Source organism: Schistocerca cancellata, chromosome 1 (assembly GCF_023864275.1).
Source record: "Schistocerca cancellata isolate TAMUIC-IGC-003103 chromosome 1, iqSchCanc2.1, whole genome shotgun sequence".
Lineage (NCBI taxonomy): Eukaryota > Metazoa > Arthropoda > Insecta > Orthoptera > Acrididae > Schistocerca > Schistocerca cancellata.
Window position 1 is genome coordinate 728317152 of NC_064626.1, and position 26012 is coordinate 728343163.

Sequence of the window (26012 nt, forward strand, 5' to 3'; positions counted from 1 at the left end):
AGACTGAATCACTGGCTCCAAAAGCTTGCATAAATATAACCTTTTTTATGTGTGTGTTCTCCTGCTGCCACACAGTCAGCAGTTTATTTACCTGTCCAGTTGCAGTGTAGATTCATGCAAAGTTGACAATAGTATTCATCGCAGTTCAGCTAATTCTGACTGACAAGACAATTCTGCCCTACCGAATTAGTTACTTGCACATAACACTACAAACATTCTGCTGCTCTGGTACACGGGACTGAAGACACAAACCATCAGTATAGTTTTGGATCTGCTGGTATTAAGTCACACAATATCTTCAAGACACAAAATATGCTAATCCCACAGTCACAACCGTATGGTCATTATCGACAAACGGCAGCAACCCTGAGCCTGTACACAACTGGATAATTAACCTCATTGAACTTACCGACATGGTTAAGTGATGTCGTATGATGCATCATAATTTTTATTCAGTTAACTATGGCTCTTTTTGTCATCAGCAAAAATATTAAAATCACTGACTACACAACTGTATGTACTCTCTGTATTATTGATATGAAATGAAGAGATACCAAGCTTTTGATATAACCAGTCTGAGGTAGGTAGGCCTGTTCCACACAATGGTCTGTCACTCTGACTTACAACTTTCGAGTCTGCTGTGACATAACACAAGTGACTTAAATAATTATTATCAAAATGCTAGTGCCCTACGTTTGTTTCCCAAGTGGAAACTTTTTCGGAACACACACTAAAATAATTCCTGCTGCATTCTTATTCTATAATGTGTGTGTTTCTGATGGAATATATTTCTCTCCTTGGTTATTCATTCCTAGGACTCACCCATATGCTGGTTGCCAAGGAATATCTGCCCTTGGAATTTGTATTTTAACCTTGAGATTGTGCTTTCAGCTCTCCAGCGATGTTCTGTAAATCTGCTCCAAAGCCTGCCATGATGATCCTTTGGTGTACTGTTATCCCACCAGTACAACATTGTCACCTCTTGCCTTTACGTGGTATTACAAATTATGATTTTTGTGTTTAATTAAAACTGAAATGGTTCATGATCTAAAACTCTGATCAACACTTTTAAATAGTCGAACGCACCCATACACCTGTTCTAACCTCTGCTCCTGTTGCTCAGTTCTTACGTTTACAGAAACAAGTACATCAACAACGTGTGTAGCCCATGATTACATATCACTGCCACATCTCAGCCTGCAAAATAGAACTACCATTGTCATTACTAGTATATCATTAATAAATGCCCTGTAGCAATTCATCTACTTTCAAAAAGATTCCATGATATGACTGCTGGACTGGATAATGCATACACAGCTCATAGACCACCTCATGCTCCTAGCAACTTCTGCTAATAATCTCCACAGAGAAAACTGGTCAGAGTTCACTGGAAACAAATGGGGAATTTATTTGCTTCAATTAGACCTCACCAAGTTGGCATTCTCCATTAAATACTATCTCCCACTAGCTAGTGGCTCCAGGACCTGTAACAATGCTTCTGCCTTCCGAACGCATGCATGCTCACTAAACCTCAACACTTGCTTAAATAACCAGAAAAGGGTTAATTAAATAAAAGTCTACTTCCACACATGGGGATGCACCTGCAAACTTTCTTAAGCTTTCCATATTAAAAAGTAGAACCTTAGATCACAAAGGGTCATTCAGTCCCAAGATTGGTTTGATGCAGCTCTCCATGCTACCCTATCCTGCGCAAGCCTCTTCATCTCCATGTACTGCAACCTACATTCTTCTGAATCTGCTCACTGTATTCATCTCCTGGTCTCCCTCAACAATTTTTACCACCCACACTTCCCTCCAGTACTAAATTGATGATCCCTTGATGCTTCAGAATGTGTGCTACCAACGAATCCCTTCTTGTAGGCAGGTTGTACCACAAATTTATCTTCTCCTCAATTCTATTCAGTACCTCCTCAGTAGTTATGTGATCTACCCATCTAATCTTCAGCATTCGTCTGTAGCACCACATCTCAAAAGCTTCCATTCTCTTATTGTCTAAACCGTTTATTGTCCATGTTTCACTTCCATACATGGCTACACTCCCCACAAATACTTTCAGAAAAGACCTCCTGACACTTAGTTCTATACTCAAAGTTAACAATTCTCTCTTGTTCAGAAATGCTTTTCCTGCCATTACCAGTCTTCATTTTATATACTGCCTACTTTGACCAACACAGTTATTATGCTGCCCAAATAGCAAAACTCATCTACTACTCTAAGTGTCTCATTTCCTAATCTAATTCCCTCAGCTTCACCAGATTTTATTCGACTACATTCCATTATCCTCGTTTTGCTTTTGTCAATGTTCATCTTATATGCTCCTTCCAAGACACTGTCCATTCCGTTCAACTGATCTTCCAAATCCTTTGCTGTCTCTGAGAGAATTACAACATCGGCAAACCTCAAAAGTTTTTACTTCTTCTCCTTGGACTTTAATTACTACTCTAAATTTTTCTTTGCTTTCCTTTACTGCTTTTTCTGTAAGCATCATCTATCTTACCACTACTGATATATGCTTCTACGTTGTTACATTTGTCCTCTAGCCATTCCTGCTTAGACATTTTGCACTTCCTGTATCTCATTTTTTAGACATTTCTTTTCTCTTCTGTCTCCCTCATTTACTACATTTTGATATTTCTTCTTTACATCAGTTACATTCAATTTATCTCTTGTTTTACACAAGGCTTTCTACTAGCCCTCATCTTTTTTCGTACTTGGTCCTCTGCTGCCTTCACTATTTCATCACTCAAGGCCAGCCATTCTTCTTGTACTGTATTCTTTCCCCCTGTTCTTGTCAATCGTTCCCTAATGCTCCCTGTGAAACTGTCTACAATCTCTGGTTCTTTCAGTTTGTCCACATCCCATCTTGCTTAAATTTCCGCCTTTTTGAAATAATTTGCAATAAGTGCTCAAAGTGAGACCTATATGGAATCATGTTTCACATAATGAGATTCTAGCCTGTATTAGACAAAACACACATTTTTAAGAGTTTTGGATCTTGATACCCTTGTATCTACATTGGTTCCTGTTCTTGTCCCAGGTCATTTATTTCTGTTGTCAGCATAAAAGAACTATCTGTGAACATTACTTTTAGACCTCGAAACATTCTGAACCATCTTCCTAGAAGCTGCTTGGCAGAGCATATAAAGATGGATAGATGATAAAACTAGGGCGGTTACTTTGAGGTGATATAAAGATAGTCTTTTATAAAGCAGAAAGTTTTATTTTCTACAGACGCACTGAGTGACCCTTGATGAATGTAACATAATAAGAACAGAATACTGAATCTACATGAAATTTTTTGTGCTTCAAAATCATAACTGATTTTTTGCATATCTGTTTTTAAATGTGTAGGTTACTTATCATTGAATACAGAAAATAATAACCTATGTAAGAGAAAAATGCAGTAATGCTATTACTGATTTTGAATTTCAGATACAACGAGGCCACCAAGAAATGATGAAGAAAATGGTAGAAATTATTACTTTGTGTCACATGATGAAATGATGGCAGACATAGCAGCAAATGAATATTTAGAATACGGTGAGTATCAGATAATGTATATGTTCACATCATGTGTGTCACTAGTCATATGGGGACCATTTCAGTATTACCAGCACTTGTTCGAACATGCAGCACTGGAGTTACATGTGGTTGCCTCACTTGTTGCCGGACTGCATAGCTTTGCCACAGTGGTCCAATAGTATAGGAAGTATTATTACTTCTGCTGTTCAGCTGAATGTACTTGAAGTTATTCATGGTGACTACTTAGTAATCACAGTCAATAATTGTACCCTTCCAGAATGAGATTTTCACTCTGCAGTGGAGTGTGCACTGATATGAAACTTCCTGGCAGATTAAAACTGTGTGCCCGACCGAGACTCGAACTCGGGACCTTTGCCTTTCGTGGGCAAGCTGTGAGTACTGTGAGTCGTGCTTCAGTAGCTCAGTTGGTAGAGCACTTGCCCGCGAAAGGCAAAGGTCCCGAGTTTGAGTCTCGGTCAGGCACACAGTTTTAATCTGCCAGGAAGTTTCAATTGTACCCTTATTAACTTTTTTGTGTAATGTGTCCTCTTCTGACTGTTAGCAACTGTTTGGCTTATGACTTTTCATTGGTCCCCCCCCCTCCCCAAACATCCCTAATTTTACAATTTTTGCAGTATTCTTTTATCTCTTACTTCGTGGAAACTAGTGAATCAACATCTCTATTGTGCAACAAACTTTTTATGATGTCAGAAATTACTTCAGAAGCAGTGATGGTGTCTGTGCTGACTTTATGCTGTGTATTTCATCATTACTGCTTATGAAGTGTGGTAGGGTCTTAAAAATATGACACATGGTGCCATAGCTTCACTGCAGAGAAGACCAAAAAAAGCCCTACTGATTACAAAAGTATCAGCAGCACTCATTTTTAACGTTAAACTATACTTTGCCTTTCTTCCCTGTCCAGTTGTTGGGAACTTATTGCCTGCTTCTGTTGAAACAGAAGCCGAATCATTCCACATGTTACTTGCCTATCCTCCAAAATATTGTATTATTTTTTTCTATTTAACACTTTCTTTGTTTTTCAAACACTAAGTTTGAGACAAATGAGTGAGAATATGATCTCCCACCTCTGCTCATCAGAAGAAACATTAGCATATTCCAGTGTATGGAAAAGAACAATTATATTATGACTAACTGGCAGCTCAGGTTTCCAGTTAGCCATCATTTATTCCAGGGAAAAGCTGCATGGTCATCAACAGTAACTGTTCTTTTTAGAACAAGTTACTGTCTTTGTATACAGGGTGTTACAAAAAGGTACGGCCAAACTTTCAGGAGACGTTCCTCACACACAAATAAAGAAGAGATGTTATGTGGACATGTGTCCGGAAACACTTAATTTCCATGTTAGAGCTCATTTTAGTTTCGTCAGTATGTGCTGTACTTCCTCGATTCACCGCCAGTTGGCCCAATTGAAGGAAGGTAGTGTTGCAATTGTGCAATCACGTCATCAACACAAATTTTCTGTAAACGTTTGGACAGGCATTGTTGGTGATGTCTTGATTGGGCCCCATGTTCTTCCACCTACACTCAATGGAGCATGTTATCATGATTTCATACGGGATACTCTACCTGTGCTGCTAGAACATGTGCCTTTACAAGTACGACACAACATGTGGTTCATGCACGATGGAGCTCCTGCACATTTCAGTCGAAGTGTTCGTACGCTTCTCAACAACAGTTTCGGTGACCGATCGATTGGTAGAGGCGGACCAATTCCGTGGCCTCCACGCTCTCCTGACCTCAACCCTCTTGACTTTCATTTATGGGGGCATTTGAAAGCTCTTGTCTACGCAACCCCAGTACCAAATGTAGAGACTCTTCGTGCTCGTATTGTGGACGGCTGTGATACAATACGCCATTCTCCAGGGCTGCATCAGTGCATCAGGGATTCCATGTGACAGAGGGTGGATGCATGTATCCTCGCTGACGGAGGACATTTTGAACATTTCCTGTAACAAAGTGTTTGAAGTCACGCTGGTACGTTCTGTGGCTTTGTGTTTCCATTCCATGATTAATGTGATTTGAAGAGAAGTAATAAAATGAGCTCTAACATGGAAAGTAAGCGTTTCCGGACACATGTCCACATAACATATTTTCTTTCTTTGTGTGTGAGGAATGTTTCCTGAAAGTTTGGCCGTACCTTTTTGTAACACCCTGTATATAGTTAAAGGCTACCCAGCCATTGACCTCCGTCTGTGCGAATGCGCACAGGTTGCCCAAACTCTTACGGGGATCGCCAAAGCGTGCGCGAGTAATGAATGGTTGGGCAAATGTCTACAAGGTACAATACATATGTAGAATTGTGGACAGTTGGGAATGTGAGTCTCACGGGAAGCGTCCAAGGGATAAGTCCCTGCAGTCGCGCTATTCATCCGTGTCCTTGGTGGCTCAGATGGATAGAGCGTCTGACATGTAAGCAGGAGATCCCGGGTTCGAGTCCCAGTCGGGGCACACATTTTCAGCTGTCCACATCGAGGTATATCAACAACACCTGTCGGCAGCTCAGGTTTCCAGTTACTCATCATTTATTCCAGGGAAAAGCTGCACGATCATCAACAGTAACTGTTCTTTCGAGGACAAGTTACTGTCTTTGTATATATAATTATATTATATATTAATACATCAAGTTTTCCAACTTTGGAAGTTGTTAAAGATGCTCTAGTTCAGTACACAGGCATGTAAAAATGTGTGCGTACAACAGATAACTTTTGAAAGCATCATTTGGTCTCAAGACAGATATTGTATAAAATTTAAATTGGATCCTAATAGCTACTTGATGCCAATAGTTAGCTAGCTCTTTTAGAAAGAATTGTGAGATTTTTGTTACCCCAGTATCCTTTCGTACAAGAGTGCTAGTCCTGAAAGGTATGCCAAAGAATTTCTGTATTGTTGGAAGATAAGAGATAGGTACTGATGGAAATAAGGCAGTGAGGGCAGTTAAGTAGTCATGGCCTGGGCCCTGGAGCTCATTTGGCAGAACAAGGACAGTGTTCTATGTTTGAGTCTCAGTCTGGCACACTGATTTAATTTGCCAAGAACTTTTAATTGCAATAGAGAGGAAATTAATCCTGAAATAACCTGTGCTCCTCTCCCCCAACACACTTCACCTGGTATTGCTTAACCCAAGATGCCACCTTCATGGACATTGACCTCTACCTCTCCGTATGAAACTTACTAACCACCAACAGTACCTTTATTCTGATAGCTGTTACCCATTCTACCAAAAAATCACTCCCATACAGCCAGGCCACTCATGGGCAGCATATCTGCGGTGACAAGAATTCTCTTGCCCATTATGCGCTGAAGGCCTCATTAAGGCATTCAGAGATGGACACAAAACTCCCCCCGCCCCCACTACCCAGCCTAGTTCTCAAAAATATTAGTTCTCAAAAATATTTCCTGTATCATATCGTCAGACATCTGTAGTTCTCCCACCACCCCCAAGACTCAAATACAAAAGAGCACCCCTGTCATCATCCAATATCACTGTAACCTTCGCGAGGGCTTTGATTATTTATTACCTTGCCCAGAAAAGAGGGACACCTACTCAAGACCCTTACCACCCCCTCCTATAGCAGCATTACATCGCCCACCCAACCTACACAACATCCTAGTCCATCCTTATGCCCCTCCCACTCTCCGCCCCTTGCTACAGTGATTATATTCCTGTGGAAGATCCAAGTGCGAGACCTACCTGATCCACCCACTCAGCATTTCCTACTACAATCCTGACAGTGTCTCCTTCTGCCCCATCAGAGGCAGGGTCACGTGTGAAAGCAACCATGGCATATGTCAACTCTGCTGCAGTCACTGCACAAATTTTTATGTCGGCATGACAACCAAACCAACCACCACCAGATTGAGGCCAAAAACAACATTGACCACCCAATGGCACAACATGCTTGAATTCAATGGCTGCTTCATAACCCATACCACTAAATCCTTCCCTCCAGCTTATCTGAACTACACAGACCTCTCCACAGAACGTTACTAACTCAGCAGGTAGACTTTTAAAGAATTTGTACTTGTGATGGTGAGGGCAATATTATAAATTTGACCTATGCATTTACTTGATGATATGTGCTTGTTGTTATTTTAACTTTCTGGAACTCAAAAAATGTTTACAGTTAATGGCATTTTACAGTGAATTTTTATATAGACAAGGCTAATGATATTTAACTGAATTTAAATGAACCTATAATTATTTACAGTTATCAAAGATTTTTGTCAGAGAATATAGAAAGAAAAAAGCAAAACTTATTTTGTAATTCACTATAAATGTAATTTATCTTCAGCAGTTATTTATGTGTAAATTGATGTTTATCAACCAAAATATGCATGATTTTGTTTTCATTAGGGACACATGAAGATGCAATGTATGGTACAAAACTGGAGACAATCAGGAAAATTCACCAAGAAGGAAGAATGGCCATTTTAGATGTGGAACCACAAGCTCTTAAAGTATTAAGAACAGCCGAATTTGCACCATATGTAGTTTTCATTGCTGCCCCTGTGCTTCAGAACCTTGCTGACGTAAGTATTTGATATGTGCTTGTGCTTGTGCTTGTGATCAGCAAGTTCACAGCATTACAGTATTTTTATCTGTTGTAATTAACAAGAGGAATATTAGTGTTGATCATCCCACTTGGCAATGTCTTAATTATACATCTAATAAAGGAAAAATTAAAGATGATTTCTTAAGAGTATTTGCCATATTTAGGTTTCATGCAAGGAAATTGTCAGTATATCTACAGTAACTGTGAAGGAATTACCATGGAATTGCGATTAAATCACGAGAGTACTGTGATACAAATTTCTTGAACAACTTGTACATTTACAGTTGTTTTCCATGTCTTCCGGTCTATTAGCTGACCACAATAAATTTTTAACCGCAATATAACTGAGGAAATCCTCATGTATGTTTGCTGTGACACTATACACAGTCCAAAAAAAGTGACATGGTCAGTTGCCTTGGGATATTTTGTTCTATAACAGTGCTCTTCACTGTATGTTGGCTGCAGTGCATTGCATTCTTACAATCTTTGATTGGAAAATATTCCCTTTTTCCCTGTACAGGTGCAACTCATCCCATCTCATTTTTACATCTTTTGCCACAGAAAGCTTTCCTTGCTGGCAAAAGATTTCAGAAGGAGGCTGATGATGATGTCTTGTCTATCATTACTGGTAGCATTGTTCTTCGACTTGGATACACAAATATGGTTCATTCATTTCAACTTACATGGCAATTATGTTGATTTAGCTCATTCCATTTCATGTCACTTTGCAACGTGATACCAAAATATTTAATCAACTTGATTGTGTTAAGCAGCACTTACTAATACTGTATTCGAACATTACCAAATTGTTTTTCCTACTTGTCTGCATTAGCCTACATTTTCCAGATCATTTATGTTTATAGAGGATAATAGTGGTCCTAACACACTTTCCAGGAGCTCTCCTGACAATACCATTTATGTGAATGAAGAGTCACTGTCGAGAACAGTGTACTGTGTTCTATTACTTAAGAACCATGCTGATTTGCGGACAGAAACTTTTCCTTCTCAAGAGAATTTATTACATTCGAACTGAAAATATGTTCAGGAATTCTGCAGCAAACTGACATTAAGGATATGTTATGTAATTTTGTGAATCTGTTCTCTTAACCTTATATACTGGAGTCACTTTCACTTTTTTTGGTGCATTGGGACTTTGTGCAAGGCAACAGATCCATGATAAATGCAAGCTAAGTTAAGAAACTGTACTCCTTGTAAAATCGAATTGGGAGTCCATCTGGACTTGGCAACTTGCTTGTTTTCAACTCTTTTTAGTTGCTTCTCTATGCCAAGGCCATATATGCCATAAGGGAGTCTGTGCGATGGTCAGATAGCCGTATGTTTACATGATCTTCCAGTGTGAACAATTTCTTAATGCAAAATTGAAACTTGATCTTTCCTTTTCGTACCTTCTATTGCCACAGCAGACTTGTCAACAAGTGATTGGATAGAAGCCTTCTATCCACTTAGCAATTTTTGGTGGGATCAGAATTTTCTTACATTCTTGACAAGATCTTTTGTGAAAGTATGTCAGTTATAGTTGTTGTATGCGTTGTGCATCACTCTTTTTACAGGCGCATGAACCTCAAATTTTTGCCTACTGCCTGTGCGCAATCTCTTTTCAACTAAGAGTGCAACAGTCTTTGTTACCTCAGAATTTTCTGAATTTTGTCAGTCCTTTATGCACTCACTCATACTTACTTCTCTAGAATGTGATTTACAATCTGTTTATGCTTTGCCAAGTATTCCTCTGTGTCTGTCATACCGGAAATAAATGATGTCCATTCACTGTATAAGTGGAATTCTAACAATTGCTTACTTGTCCTTTCTAGCAAAAAATGATCTCCTGAGCTTCTTGATTGATTTATTAATTTCAGTAATAATCATTGCTGTGATGACGTCGTGATCAGTAATCCCTATCTCTATACTGACACCATCAATAAGATAATGCCTGTTTGTAGCTATGACATTTAAAATATTCCTGTTGCGCTTGGCTTGTGTAACTATCTGTTCAAAACAGTTTTTGGAAAACATGTTCAACCAAATTTCACAGGTCTCTCTGTCCATACCCCCCCCCCCCCCTCCCCCCGCAATCCATACACATCCCATAGGTTCTAGAACCGTCCAATTAATATTTCATGATCTGGGTATTTCCATGCTATAGAGTGTAGACTTATTTTGAATGGGTCTAAAACTGTCACATTGGAATTGGATGGCCAGTAAAAACATCCAGCAATTAGCTTGGTTTCACCTAGACCAGCTGTATGTGTCCTGTAATGAACAGTCGCCCTCCTATGGCATCTAATCTGTATTTCTGATATACATTCCGTAACTCACTAAATATTTTAGTGGTTTCTACTTTGGATTTCAGCCAGCTCTCAATTCTGAGAAGAATTTACATGTAAGAAATTTCCTAGAGGGCAGTAGATTGAGCAATTAAAGCGTCTTTATGCTGAAGTACCCCATAAAATTGGTAAATCATTATAGTAACCATGTCACTACAAGACTTTGCTGTCTTGCATTGGCTGGTGAGTATTGTTAATCAGAGTACCTCAAACTACCACATAGCTTAAAAAAACTCACAGTACTCTGTTCTATCAAGGGGACTCCGACCTATCAAGGGGAGTTCTACACATCTCTGCTTGATAATCTAGGTTCAGAAAGTGCAGCCAAGACTCTCACTGAGTTGACAAAGCCTTTGTTTGGGACTCTCCACTCAGCTCAAACTAAACGATCCCAATCAACTCTGGGAACAATGCTACAAACTGCAAGCTCTCACAAACATAACAAGGGATAAAGTAAACATAATCACTCTTGATGCAGAGAATGTAGACGTAAGTAGAAGTGATACATTTTTATATAAGAGAAAATTTAATTTTAATAAACTTAAGAAGATATTGCATGTACATTACTGTTCTGCAATTCATATTTGAAGTGGCTGGCAGAGGGTCCATCGAACAACCTTCAGACTACTACGCCACTCCACTCTTAAACAGTGCATGGGAAAAACAAACACTTAAATCTTTCTATGTGAGCTTTGATTTCCCTTACTTTGTTATGACCATCAAGGAATGATATAATTGGGATAATTTGTGTGAGTTATTCAGTGACCTTTTAGTAAAAGGCACAAAGAAACACAGCTATAAATCATAAAGCTGAAAATTTTGCTCCTGAAATCACTGAACTGAGAGAGAACATGAAAGATTGATGTATGCACTTAAGCGATATAATATTCTCTTAGTGGGTCATGCACAGCTATTAATTGCATTGTTCTTGATGAACAAAATCTGCTGCAGTTTTAATTTTGAAGTTACTTTATTTGCATAAAGACATGTCAACAACCCAGGTTTCAGGATGCTAATCTTATCTTCAGATGCTACTGTAACAGTTTGTAAGGACTTGGTAGCACACTAAACAAAATAAATGAATATAGAGGGGCCATTAACACTGGGCTGTGAACCAACCACAGGACATACCTATATTGCGTATGACAAACCTGTACACATCGCATGCAAAAAAATAAAAAAAAATTGCAGTAGTATGAGACAGCCTGTGTGGGTGAGGCATGAAAAATTTGGAGTCTGCCAGTGAGACTCAAGGTAAATGGGGCCTCACCGAAAAAAACAGGACTAAATCTATAAATAAGCACTCATAGACAAAAATAATACAACCTTGTGACCTACTACAAACGGTCAGGGATGTGACATGGACTTAATAAAGCCAACATCAAGGGAAAAATGATGTTACAAACAATCAAAATGCATGTTGCTAATCTGCAAAAAGGAGCTTACCATATAGTGGCTCTGGCAGCTGCATCTTGAGTACACCCAGCAGATCTGGATAATAGACACTTGAGCAGAAAACAAGTAGGCACCTCCTTATTGAGGAAATACAGTTACTAATAACATCCATGCCTCACCCCCAGACTACCTCACAAAGTAACCTGATGCAGATGTTCTAAAATAGTATTAATAAGAAAATCCATAGAATCATGCTAAAACAAATGAAGTGCAATACAACAAATGCATTTGACAGGAAATAATAATTAAACATTAATATAGGCTGCATACCAAAAGTAAAACAATGATGCAAAATATATTAAATATAAAGAAAACTAAAATATCGAAAATTGAAAACCGTGACAACGAAGATGTGACGTATCGCAGTTGGACGGATATGTGTAAAACCAAAAATGTGATGTACACAATCCAAAGTAACAGGATATCCATAATTAAAGTCAGCTGCAAATTACAGATGGTTGCAATATGACAGCTATTGGCATACTACACCATCTGTACTGTTCAATGTGAATGACTATACAAGTTTGGCAGTCAACAGTTGTGGCACTGTTAGTTACATATGCCCATCTACCAAAGCAAAATCGAATCACTTCGGATGGGAAAAATTGGTTTTTAATTATCCTGATTACAAAAACTGCATAAAAATCAAAATGACATTGGTTTCTATTTGTTCTGGGGCCAAAAACGGCAAAAAAGGAAAATACATTTGTTTTTCTAATTGTTCTGAAACTGGCGCAAGGCATGTTGAATATGCTGTCCACCATTTTCTGCCGCAAGTTGAAATCCACAACAGGTCAAAGTGTCTCAGGGGTCACACTCAGAATGTGTTGCGCAGAGTGTGCCTTCAATTCAGCTACGTTTGTAACTGGAGTACTGAACACATCATCTTTTAGATAACTCCAGAAGCAGAAGTCACATGGATCAAGATTAGGTGATCTGGATGGTCAGGCTCCAGGGAAATGATAGCTGATAATTCTAGCATTTCTGAAATGTCTCTGCAGCAGCCTGTTCACTGGCTTTCCTCAATATGCAAAGGAGTACCATCTTGCACACATCCATACTATTGTGCCTTTTCGACAAATGTCAGATCAACTGCTTTTCTCGCTCTGCCACACTGCACTTCCGAGGAACCTGTCTTTTTCAAATTTTGTAATTATTTTCTCCTGACACTTAGTAGACATCAGACCAATGCCTTTTTTCATACCCTTGAGTGTCCGGAACTTCTGCAAGGCTACTGATGCACAGTCACAGTTCATGTGAAAGATGCACGATTCTTCGCAGCGAGAATAGTTCAAAAGAAAAAGCTAAGCAGTCCATGGAAGAGTCAGCTTTGAGAAATCTTCAATTGATTTTCACTTAACAACCTCTTGTGAAGTAAGGAAAATCATTAAATCTTTGAAAAATAAATGTTCTGAGTCACATTTATAATGCATCACTAACTCCAGGTATTTCTCCAGACAGGTTAAAATATGCCATTGTCAAGCCTCTCTACAAAAAAGGGGACAGCACAAATGTTACACCATTTTCAGAAATTGTTGAGAAAGTAATGTACGCAGGAGTGGTTAGTCATCTCAACAGTAATGGGAACTTAATAAATCACAATTTAGATTTCAAAAATGCTGTTCCACTGAGACAGTAATGTACAATTTCACTGTCAACATAATAGAATCTTTAAATAGTAAAATGTCACCAAAAGGAATTTTCTGTGGTTTATCCATAGCATTTGATTGTGTGAACCATGCCATTATGTTACAGTAATTACAATTGTATGGTATAAATGGAACAGCACATGGGTGGTTTAAGTCATATCTACAGAACAGGAATAAGTCATATCTGAAGAACAGGAAGCAAAAAGTTTTTTTATATAGTTTAAGTGATTTAAGGAAGTTTGCACATCTAACTGGGGTGAAATTACATTAGGTGTTCCACAGAGTTCAATCATGGGTCCCCTTCTGTTCTTGATATATGTGAATGACCTCTCCCTTCTTATCTGAAACAAGAAGCTAAACTAACAATGTTTGCTGATGATACAAACATCATTATTAATCCAGTAAAAGAAACTCCAATAAAAAATGATACAAATTTTTGTGTCATTTCGTTGTCACTATATGCTTGTACCTAAATGGTAAACAAGGAGAGGATGTTTTTTGATGACCAGTATCCTCTTCAATAAAACAAACTGCATGCATTTATTAACAGGGTTTGTTATTCAGAAGAACCAGATGTTGCGTAACTTGACAGCCAGTTGTTGTGGTACAAGCTCTTATGTAATAGTCCATGTTAGCCTCACTGCTAGTGAAGTGCAAGTCTTGCTACATACACTAATCTGGTTGCTAGGTACTGACTTGACTGGCTGGGCCCTTGGATCCGTGGCAGCAATCTAAATACTAGCAGTCAAGAGGGTGTTGGCAATGTGTTGCTTGCGAGTCTCTAGTTGGCCTTGATCCTGATAGGCATGTTGCTTGCATCTACTATCGATCTTCTTCCAACCTCTTTGCTGTCCGGTGTGTGGGTGACAGCTTACGCCAGCACACAAATAATGCCTTTGGAAAAGTTATTAATTGGTTTCCGGTGAATGGGCTTGCTCTGCTGCAAGGAATATATTTCCTTCAATAAATACAACACATCAACAGAAGTCAGTAGCCAGGGTAGAGCATACTAATTTTTTGGGTGTACATATATACGAGAATCTTAATTGGAAAATTTCATATTTTTGATCTTCTAAAGTGATTAGGTTCAGCAACTTTTGCAATCAGAATAATTTCCAATTTTGAGGATATAGAAATTAGTAAGCTAGAATAATCAGAATAATTTCCAATTTTGAGGATATAGAAATTAGTAAGCTAGAAGTTAGTAAGCTAACACTCTGCATACTATAAATCTCTCATGTCATATGGAATAATATTTTGGGGTAACTCAACACTTAGGCAAAAAGTATTGACTGCTCAAAAGAAAATGATTAGAATAATGTGTGGGGCTCATTGTCACACATCTTCTAGGCATCTGTTTAAAAGGTTAGGAATTCTTACAATAGCCTCAGAACACATTTACTCAGTAATGAAATTTGTTCTCAACAATATGGACCAGTTTAAAAACAAGTGACATTCATGACTATAATACCAGAAGAAAGACAGACTTACTCTATCCTCTACTTAAAGTTATCTTCGGCACAGAAACAGATAAAATATGCTGCTGTAAAACTTTTTGATAAATTATCAGATGAAATAAATTGTCTGACAGACAGCAGTAATAGTTTCAAAAATAAATTGAAATCACATCTCCTTGACAACTCCTATACCATAGATGAATTCTTGAATAGGAATAAGTAAATCTATAGGTATAATATATGCATTTTGTGCCATATAAGGGGATGGGGTTGGTGATAAAAATTTCAAGGGTTTTTTTTTTTTTTTAAAAAAAAAAGGGGCCTTGGTTCATGTGTGCATTTCTTATACACTTGACACATTCCCCATCATAATGGTTACTGTGAGATTGATCAACAGAACACGTAACTAACTAACTACATGGAGGCAGTCATGGGGGGCATCTCGGACACAAACTGAGGAACACATGTTCTGATGGGCATGTGTTGGTGTGCATATTCTGATGCTTACAGCACCATCTGTTGGTAAAATTTTCATTTTTTTTTTTTTTTTTTTTTTTTTTTGTTTCATGACGATTCTCCTGGGACTCAAACCAGGATGCTCTTCTTCTCTAGAATAATTGTCTTAACTGCCTCGGCCATCCTAGCATACCTACCTCCCTTCCAGCCAAAATTCCCGCAAGCTGCACATACAGATGTAGTGCTCTCCATCCATTTGCTTGCAGCTGTTCAACTGAGTCCCGCAGCAAGGGTTCAGATAAGTGAGTGCACATGCACACAGAAGATACATTTTGCCATCAAGGCACATATACAAAGACGAAAAAAAATGCTTCACCAAAAATTAATTAATGTAGAGTAATGAAGTTCAGGAATACATTTGACTAGGTAACATATAAAGTGATTAACATTGCAAGATCACAGGTTAATGTAAGTGCAAGATAAGCCACTGCAAATGTGAAATGCTGGTACACGAATAACCAGTGTAACCTCTGGAATGTTGTGTTGTACAGGGGCTGGATGTCAGTTTGTGGGATGGAGTTCCATGCTTGTTGCACTTGGTCGTCAGTACAGGGATGGTTAATGCTGTTTGCGTATGTTGCTGGAGTCATTGTCTGATGATGTCCCGTATGTGCTCGATTGGAGACAGATCAGGTGATCAAGCAGGCCAAGGCAACATGTTGACACTCTAGGTTACAACAGCAGTATATGGGCGAGCGGTATCCTGTTGAAAAGCACATCCTGGAATGCTGTTCATGAATGGCAGCACAGCAGGTTTAATCACCAGCTTGACATACAAATTTTCAGTCAGGATGTGTGAGATAACCTCGAGAATGCTCCTGCTGTCGTACGAAATCACACCGTGAACCATAACTCCTTGTATAAGTCTGGTGTGTGTAGCATGGAGACAAGTTGACCTCCTCCTAACCAACACATGACCATCACTGGCACTGAGGCAGAACCAGCTTTCATCAGAAAACACAACAGACCTCCACCCTGCCTTCCAAATGAGCTCCTGCTTGACACCACTGAAGTCACAAATGGTGATGGTTTTGTGTCGGTGGAATGCACAGCACAGGGCATCTGGCTTGGAGCTGTCCTTGAAGTAACGGATTTGTAAGAGTTTGTTATGTCACTGTGGTATCAACTGCTGATCAAATTGCTGCTGCAGTTGTAGTATGATGTGCCATAGCCTTACTCTGAACATGATGATCTTCCCTCTCAGTACTGCCATGTGGTTGTCCAGAGACTAATATCCTTGCGATCATACATTTTCATGACCACTGCTGCCAGCAAACATTTACAGGGGCTACATTCCTGCCAGATGTTTGTGTATTATCATACAAGAGACATCCAGCTTCTCGTAGCCTTATCACACTACCATCTTCAAACTCAATGCAGTGATAATGGCACCTTCACCTTTGTTGTCTTATAGGCACTCTTAACTAACATCAGCTCACTGCATCTAGTCTCAAAGGTAACTAATGTTCACGACCTTTACAGCGTGTATTTAAAGCAAACCTGATCTGTATCTTCATAGTGGTGCTACATCTTTCAGATGTAGAAGCACACCTACCAACTTTTGTTCATGTCACACAACTCCTTGGGGTTTGTGATCTCTCTCTCACCTCCCCCCCCCCCCCCCCCCTTTCAGTATATGTACATATTTATATTGAGATTTCCCATCCTCTCTTCTGCCATTCCCATTCTTTGTTAAAGGTTTGTGATGACAGATTGCTAGACAGCCACTGGAACTGTGAAAACAAATAGTGAATGTTAAGCTGCACTGACGCCACGATTCTGCCATACAGAAGAGAGTTGTGCCAACCATAAAAAGATACATCATAATACTAAATGAAATCTCGAGCTGTACTGACTACTTCTGGGAAGGAATGAACTAAGCTGAGACAGGCAGAGTGTTGGCCTGTATGTGGTCTGTACACCCAATTTACATGAAATTTGGCATGCTGGGGACAGCCCTGGTTAGAGTCTTCTTTATTTTGTTTAATGTCCTACCTAGTCTTCTATAATTGTTACAGTAGCACTTGAAAATGGGATTTGTATCCAGAAACACAGATAATGTACATGTGTCTATGCAAATAAAGTAAATCTGAAGTTACAACTGCAGCGTATTTTATTCATCATTAACAATTTCAGAGATGTTAAATTACAATATTTTTAACAAAATAGAAACTACTCAGAAAAGGTCACATATACACCTGTCAAATAATGCATAAACACAACAGCATAATTTTAACAGAAAGTCATGAAATAATAAATGTCCAAAAAGAAGTATGTGAGAAATTCAAACAAAAATTCAGTGTTATTGACACAAATAAAGTACGTGGCTGGGCACCCAATTTTAATGTTAGAAACACTAGCCAATCTTTTTTTCATTCATGGCTTACTGGGAGGGATCTATTGGCAATAATATCAAAACTTGAAGCAAAAAGTCTTGCATCTGGGATGACATTCCACGTAAGCTTCTAAAGGAATGCAGAAGAGAATTAGTGAAGCCTGAGACACACCTAATAAATAGCTCCCTCGGCCTTGGAGAATTCCCTGAGCTGAAAATCACTGAAATTCTACCATTGAGTAAGAAGGGAATAAAAACAAACACAGAAAGCTAGCAGCCAATATTGTTCACTTCAGAACTTGGAAGATTGCCAAGAAAGTAATTTCGTGACAGCAGTAGCAACTTTTATACAAGAAGTATTAAAAAAGCTATGTAAAGGACACAAGACAACAGGCACTCCCTGCATATGAGTAAAGCTTTCAATAACGTGAATCATACCACTCTGTTGCATAATTAGAAGAATATGGGATGAGAGGAGAAACCCTACTTACCTCCTAACTACCTACCACCTAACTAACTTTATCTTAACACAGAACTATTTCGCGTTTGAAGGAAAGGTACAGCACAGCGATGGGCACCCACATGGCACTCTTCAGTGTCAATCTATTTATGTGTCATCGAGAGGCAACCTTTGGAAACTCCCAAAACCCCAAACCCCTGGCAGGTTCAGGTTCATTGCATTGACCTCCTCCCTCTCTGATGGCTCTATCCACATTAAACACACCAACCACCAACAGTACCTGCATTCTGATAGCTACCATCCCTTCCACACCAAAAAATCCCTCCCATACAGCCTGGTCACCAAAGGACAGTGTATCTGCAGTGACAAGAACTCCCTTCCCCAGTATGCTGAAAGTCTCACCAAAGCCTTCACAGGCAGACATATCACCCACAGACCAATCACCCACAGCTAGTCCGCAAACAGATTTCCCAAGCCATTTTACCACCCACCCACAATCCTCCCACCACCCCAAAGACCCAGCTGCAGAAGAGTGCCCCTTTTTCATACAATACCACCCTGGACTGGAACTAGTGAACCACATCCTTTGTCTGGACTTTGATTATTTGCCATCGTGTGCTGAAATGAGGGACATCTAATACAAGATCTGTGCAATATTGCAGTACCTGTGTTATACCTAATTATGATGCATGTCCAAAGGAACCTTGCATCGTAATTTGGAATAACACAAGCACTGCAATATCATATTTATTCGCTGACACTGATGCGATAAGGATCATATTCCTGTAGAAGACCCAGGTGTAAGACCTGCCCAGTAGTTCCTATTCCAGTCCTGTTGCAGGTTTATCTTACACCACTCGTGAAAGCAGCCAAATTATATACCTATTCTGCTGCCAATCATTGCGTAGCTTTTTTTGTTGGTATGACCATTAACCAGCTGTCCACCAGGATGAACACCCACCGCCAAACTGTGGCCAACCTGTGGCACAACAAGCTTGATTTCAACAGCTGCTTCACAGCTCGGGCCATCTGGCCATCCACCACCAGCTTTTCTGAATTGTGCAGATGGGGGTTACCCTTATAGCATATTCTTAAATATGCTCCCAAAATTATCCCAACCTCCGCCTAGGGTAACCTACTGTCCCGACATCCACCACACAACAGTTTATGCCCCCCCTCTGTCCTATCACCTCCTCCCTTTCCAAAGCCCCTTACTGTGTGCTGCTCTCTGCCAAAGCATCCACCTGTCCTTTCCCCATCCTTGCTCCTCTCCATTTCCAGTACCCTTTTTTTCACCCACACCCCACTGAGAATTTCAAAGAGTATATTCGAGTCAACTTTGTCAAAAGCTTTCTTTACTTCTACTGATGCTATAAATGTAGCTTTGATCTTATTTAACCAATCTTCTAACATAAGTCATATGGTCAGTATTGCCTTGCATATTCCTACATTTCTGTAAAGCCCAAACTGATATTGCCCAAGGTTATTTTTTTACTGGTTTTTGCCATATTTCTGTAAATAATTCATATCAATAATTTGCAACCATGACTTCTTCAACTGATTATTCAGTAACATTCACACTTGTCTGCACCACCATTCTTTGGAAAAGAAATCGTTACATTCTTCTTCAAACTTGAAGTTTATATACCATGTACATTAGACTGAATAATTTTCTCAAGTATCTCAATTATTCAGAGGAAATATCATTTATTCCAGGCACCTTGTTTTGATTTAGGTCTTTCATTGTCGTGTCAAATTAGGCTCTCAGTATCAAACTGCACACATCATCTTCAGCTTCTTTCTCTGCTCTTCCCATAATATTGTCTTCAAGTTTGTTTCCCTCTTTATATTACTTCTACATTTCAGCCCTCCCTTCTTTTCTTAGTACAGGCTTTCCATTTGAGATATTAATATTCATATAGATGCTTCTCTTTCTGCCAAACTTATCCAGACCCCAGAAATTTAATTTCCTAACCTTCTGCAGTTTCTTCAGTTTTAATCTACAGTTCATAGCCAATAAATTACAGTCAGAGTCAACATTTATTTCTGGAAATTTATTGCAGTTTAAAATCTGGTCATGAAATCTATTTCAGTGTCTTCAGGTCTCATCCACTTATACAACCATATTTCTCGATTGTTAAACTAAGTACAAGCAGTGATTGAATTGTGCTCTAAACATAACTCCACCAGGTGGTTTCCACTTTCACTCCTCTCCCACAGTCAGTATTCTATTTTATTTTCTTACTACTATTTTGTGTTGACAACCCTGCACCAGAAGTCCTGTTCTTCCTGGCACCGCACTTCTCTAATTCATGCTATATCTGATTTCAGCCTTTAAAGACTCTAGCATTATATGCTCTGATCCATTGACTGCCAGTATTAGTTTTCCTGACATCATCATCTTCCTGAGGAGACACACAATCTGAATGGGGGGCTATTTTACATCGAGAATATTTTATCCAAGAGGATGGCACCACCATTAAGCCTTCCAGTAGAGCTACATGCCCTCGGGAAGTATGACAGCTGTGGTTCCACTTACTTTCAATTGACTAATGTCATAAGGCCAGATTAGTCAGTCTTGCAGACTGGTGTTCCTGCACCTCCTGGAAAGCTTGCTGCCTCTCTTGAGGAACAATATGTTTGTCTGATCTCTCAATAGATACCCTTTCAATGTGGTTGCACCTGTGATATGTCTATCTATGTCATAGAGGCACAAAAGCAAAAATTTGTAATTCAACAGTTATTACGGAAGTCTGAACTGTTATTTTACCTAAACTATTCAGCAATTGGTTCACTGTAACATTTGCATGTTTCAGTTAACAAACCGTGAGTGATATGCAGTTACAAGTGTTCATCTTATATGCACAAATAGTAATATTGTTGATTAGAATTTTTAAAGTAAAATTTTATCAAACTATGCAAGTAATGTAATAAAGAAAGTGCACAAATACGACCATTTGACTGATTTAGAACTGAGCACACAAATCTCAATAGACATTCCAAGATCAGTTACAAGTTCCACAATAAATAAATAAATAAATAAATGCATTTAAGAAATAAAAATGAATTTCATGGAAATTACTCTGCACTGCAAAAACCTACTATGTACACCAAATCACTATTTTGTGAAGTAATTTTTCTTTTCTTTCAGTTAATTTATGTTTTGATCATTGTCACTGCTATTTCTTTTTTTCTTCTTCTTCTTTGTTGGAGATCAGTATCATGTCAGAAGTGACACTGCAGTTGGTACAAATAATTAAACATTTATGTAAATTACACAGAAAAAATATTGGCTTTGTAACAATTTACTATTAATATTTAAGCAAGTCATATCTTTTTTTAAAAAAAGAATAGTGCTTTTTACATACCACACAAATGCAGTTTCATATGAGGTACTCACTTCTTATTACAGTTATTAGAGGTGTTTTTATGGTGCTGCAGTCTACATGGCGAATTTATGTATTACACATTCTTTATACCATTAAGTGGAGGATCTTGCTTAATCTTATTCTTTTTCTTTGCAGTATGATGGAAGCTTAGAACGATTAGCGAAGGAATCTGATCTTCTGCGGCAAGCCTATGGGCATTTCTTTGACTTAACTATAGTTAATAATGATATAGAAGAGACAATAGCTGCCTTAGAAAAAGCCATTGAACGTGTTCATACTACACCACAGTGGATACCTGTCTCATGGGTCTACTGACAGAAGACACTTTCAGAGTCTACAACTTCAATAAAGTGAAAATGGGAAACAGAAAAAGTGATTAAGTGCATGAATAAGAAGTTACTGTGTTTGTTATGCTCAATTTCAATTCTGGTATGTGTATGTTAATGATCTTCCTGTGGATAACTGCTGAATCAAATAAGAGTGGTATTATGTTTATCTTCAACTCTTTTTCAGGAAAGTTGTGTCACTTTATTTCTCAGTTCATTACTGGAACACAAACATGTAGCTGTAGTAAGTGATTCCAATCTTAAATTTTTAAAATTTCATAAAACTTGAAAGACTTTTATTTATACAAATTTATGTTCTGCGAACAATTATTATTTGATTGTAATATGAACTACAAGGCAGTGATAAACTCCTGGTTTGAAATATTAGGAAAATAGTTTTGTTTATTGTAAGGGAATATGGATACACATTTAACTATGTTGCTGAATAAGTTTTGTTTGTCCTCGATTGTAAGAAATAATTTTCAGAAGTAGGTTAACGCTAAGTGTCAGTTATTTTGTTGCAGTATTTGTGAAAGGTAGGCTGAATGTTTGTACTGTACTGTTAAGTTATTCCATTGGCCGTGAATTGTGTACTGATTGTTATCTCATCAACACAACACTATTGTTTGAATGCAAAGATCAGCTCTAATTCAGAGACATTCCAAACATATTGTTAACATTCCTCCTTCATGTTTCCTCTTCTTTTGTATCATTTACTACAGCTCCAGTTTCTGTGTTCATGTGAATAAATTACCGGGCATTAGCAAATCCGATTTTTAGTTGTTGGTAACTTTTCAGTTTTCAATGATGCTAATTGTGCTGAAGCTGAACATGTTTCAAAAAGCAATAGCACTGTACTGATTTTTCATGAATTAATTAATAACATCCTGTTATTTATAGTGGACTAGAACTGCACTGAAAATCCCATTTGTCACATTCTATATTAGTTTACTAAAAAATAAACACTAATGTTTGAATTCTTTTATAGATATGTTTTCCTTTGTATTACATTTTGAGATCTATCCACAAAAGCAATCTGAATATCCAAATAATTATATAGTTTTTAAGAAAAGGTACTAAAATATTTGGAATAATTATCAAAATTTGTAATTCAACAGTTATTACGAAAGTCTGAACTGCTATTTTACCTAAACTATTCAGCAATTGGTTCACTGTAACATTTGCATGTTTCAGTTAACAAACTGTGAGTGATATGCAGTTACAAGTGTTCATCTTATATGCACAAATAGTAATATTGTTGATTAGAATTTTTAAAGTAAAATTTTATCAAACTATGCAAGTAATGTAATACAGAAAGTGCACAAATATGACCACTGTTATAGAAACAGTGCTCTATAAAATTAAGCACAAACTTAGTGTATGCTCAGTTATGAAGTATTTTACAATACAACTGAAGTGCCATCTTGAAGTACTGTGACTAAAATTTTGACTTAATCTATGCAAAATGACAGAACATTAAGTATTAACATGAACATTCTGTCTACAATATTTCATGCAGTATATATGAAGAGGATGTGAATAGTGCTTTGTACGTGTAAGGTGTTAGGGTAAGTGGTGGACTTTCCCAGACGTTACACTTCTTGACTGCTCATGAATATGTTAAGTGTGCAGAAGAGGAAGTATTCAGCAGTGTAAGCAGCAGAAGTGCATATGTTTGCATCTGATGTGTGTTTGGCTACTGTGCTGTTTATCTGCAGTGATTTGGGCTGTGAGTGATGAAGCAATATGCTTTCAAGAATGAATTTGAGTGTTGTCCATTAAAGGTGCAAGAAAGTGGGATTTAAAATTAAGAAATATTGTAGTGAATGAGGAAAGATGTTTTCACTATAAATTTGGAAAAACTTCAAATACTAACATTGTTATTGCAATTTAACAAAGTGACACAATCTGAAGAGCTTCAGCTGTGTAAAAATCTTTTCGTGTCATAAATACCTACAACTACTGAAAGGAATATTACAATCAGGATATTGATGCAACTATATGTAGATGGATCAAGAATGTAGAAGCAACATGCAAAAACTAGAAAACTTTATTGAACATATGGGGATGAACTTTGTGGCTTGTTTAATGTGAATAGATTGAGACTCAATAAACGAAGTTTTATGTGCATCTGTTTCTGTCATACATACATGTGTTTCAGTTGCTTAAAAGCCTGTGTGCCCTTCTATGATTTTTGAAACTGACCTGCAGATTAAGTACAAGCAGTGAAATGACTAATTTTTTCTCTCTCTATGTACTTGAAATTATTGTTTTGTATGTATTCTTACTTAAGTCAAATCCCTCTAATATTAGACAAAATCAGTTTATTGCTGGTGTTACGTGATTTCATATTCACAAAAAGATACTTTGCTGTAAACAGTCAGTAAATTTTGTAATTGTGTGTATGTTTTTTTCTATTTTAATAATAATCTGGATACAAACTTTGGGGAAGATATCTTCACTGGACAATTTACCATCAAGAAATTGTTGCGGGAGATGCTACTTTTGTGAAAGATATAGATTTATCTTAATTTTGTAGTTAATGTAGCAGTGTTTTATTTATTACCAGTTTCCTTTTATACCATCTGTTTTGTTTTATTCCAAAATATTGCAGTAGTTTTGACACTAATATTTTCATACTAATTTTCTTTTTCTGGGAGGAAATCCAGTAATAAAGGTCAGTGTGTCGTTAGTCTGAAGCACTATACACCAACGCTATGTTTTGATTATGCATAATGTTATGTTTGACCACTAGACACAGAGAATTTATATTCTGTGCCCAGCATTCTGAAGTAAACAGTCCAAAATGACCAACAAATTGTTTACATCAGCATAGGAAGATGCTTATAGAATACATTACTGGAAGTGGCCTTTAAGCACAATCAGAAGTCCTGGGACTGCAGCAAGATCTGCTGTGTAATGTTGAACTATATTACCACTATAAAACTCAAAGCACTGAATACATATTTCTAAAACTTCAAGTTTATGTTGTATTCTACTTCCTAAAGCAGAAGTAAATTTTGTTGCTTATTTAAGGATTCTCAAGAAACTGAAGAAATATGTTCAATAAAAACATTGTCATTGTATCACATGATTGGTTATAGATAGATGGTGTCACCCTGAATATTTTGTACTGTGAATTTCTATTACATGATCTCCATTCATCATGAGGTAACTTCAGATTTCACTCTACATCAGCAGTGAATAAAATTGTCTCTACAGTGATGAGCTGAAACTGGTATGTGGTCAGAATAATGGATACAAAATTTATCTCTTGAAACTGAACATAGTCAACTCAGTGATAAACATCTTCTCTCGTGGATCTCCTACTGAGACATGCTCAAAGGACAGTTGGATATGCTGACAAATAACATTCAGTACACCTGTGAATATGTCATTATTTGAATAAAAATAAATTGTTATTGAGATTCAGAACTCTACGAAACTTAATTTTCATTCTTTTCCTTTTCGTATTTTTTGTGTATGAGTGACACAGTCATATCATCCAGTGACTGGAGACACTATTACCCAAATTAGGAAGTTTGACTAGAGGTTCTTTCCTTCTTAGAAATATATTTGATGCGCAGAAGGTAAGATACTTAGTGTTCATTGAAGAATATTTAGTGTGAATTGTCATATTAAGATCTTACCAATAAAAACATTAGTGCAAAAAATTCACATGTTAAGCTCATATGACAATAAAACTACATAATCATGTATTGCAAATAATTGTGTTATCATGAGTATTGATATTTTTATTTGAAGTTATCAGTCACATGGATTGTATTGAACAAGAGCTGTTTCTAAACTTGAGCACTAGTGATAGTACCTCTTGTGCCACTGCAATGCGAACTACAGAGGAACCAAGACCAGTAAGATGGTTTTGAATCAAAACAAGTGTGTTTTGGAGTGGTAAAAAGTTATCTATTTCTAATGATGCACTTAACTTTGGTGTGTTATGTT

At 37.7% G+C, this 26012-nt stretch overlaps 1 protein-coding gene across 6 annotated transcripts in view; it reads left to right on the forward strand.

Moving 5' to 3' along the window:
• LOC126185168 (peripheral plasma membrane protein CASK) overlaps nt 1-25477 on the forward strand; it is a 530963-nt gene extending 505486 nt beyond the window's left edge. For all 6 annotated transcript variants that reach the window (XM_049928023.1, XM_049928015.1, XM_049928042.1 and 3 more), the window contains 3 exons: nt 3454-3561; nt 7922-8097; nt 21859-25477. In XM_049928023.1, coding sequence (XP_049783980.1) covers nt 3454-3561; nt 7922-8097; nt 21859-22038 — 464 coding nt within the window. In that variant the 3' untranslated portion in view covers nt 22039-25477. The remainder of the gene's footprint in view (nt 1-3453; nt 3562-7921; nt 8098-21858) is intronic.
• Nucleotides 25478-26012: the final 535 nt, after the last annotated feature.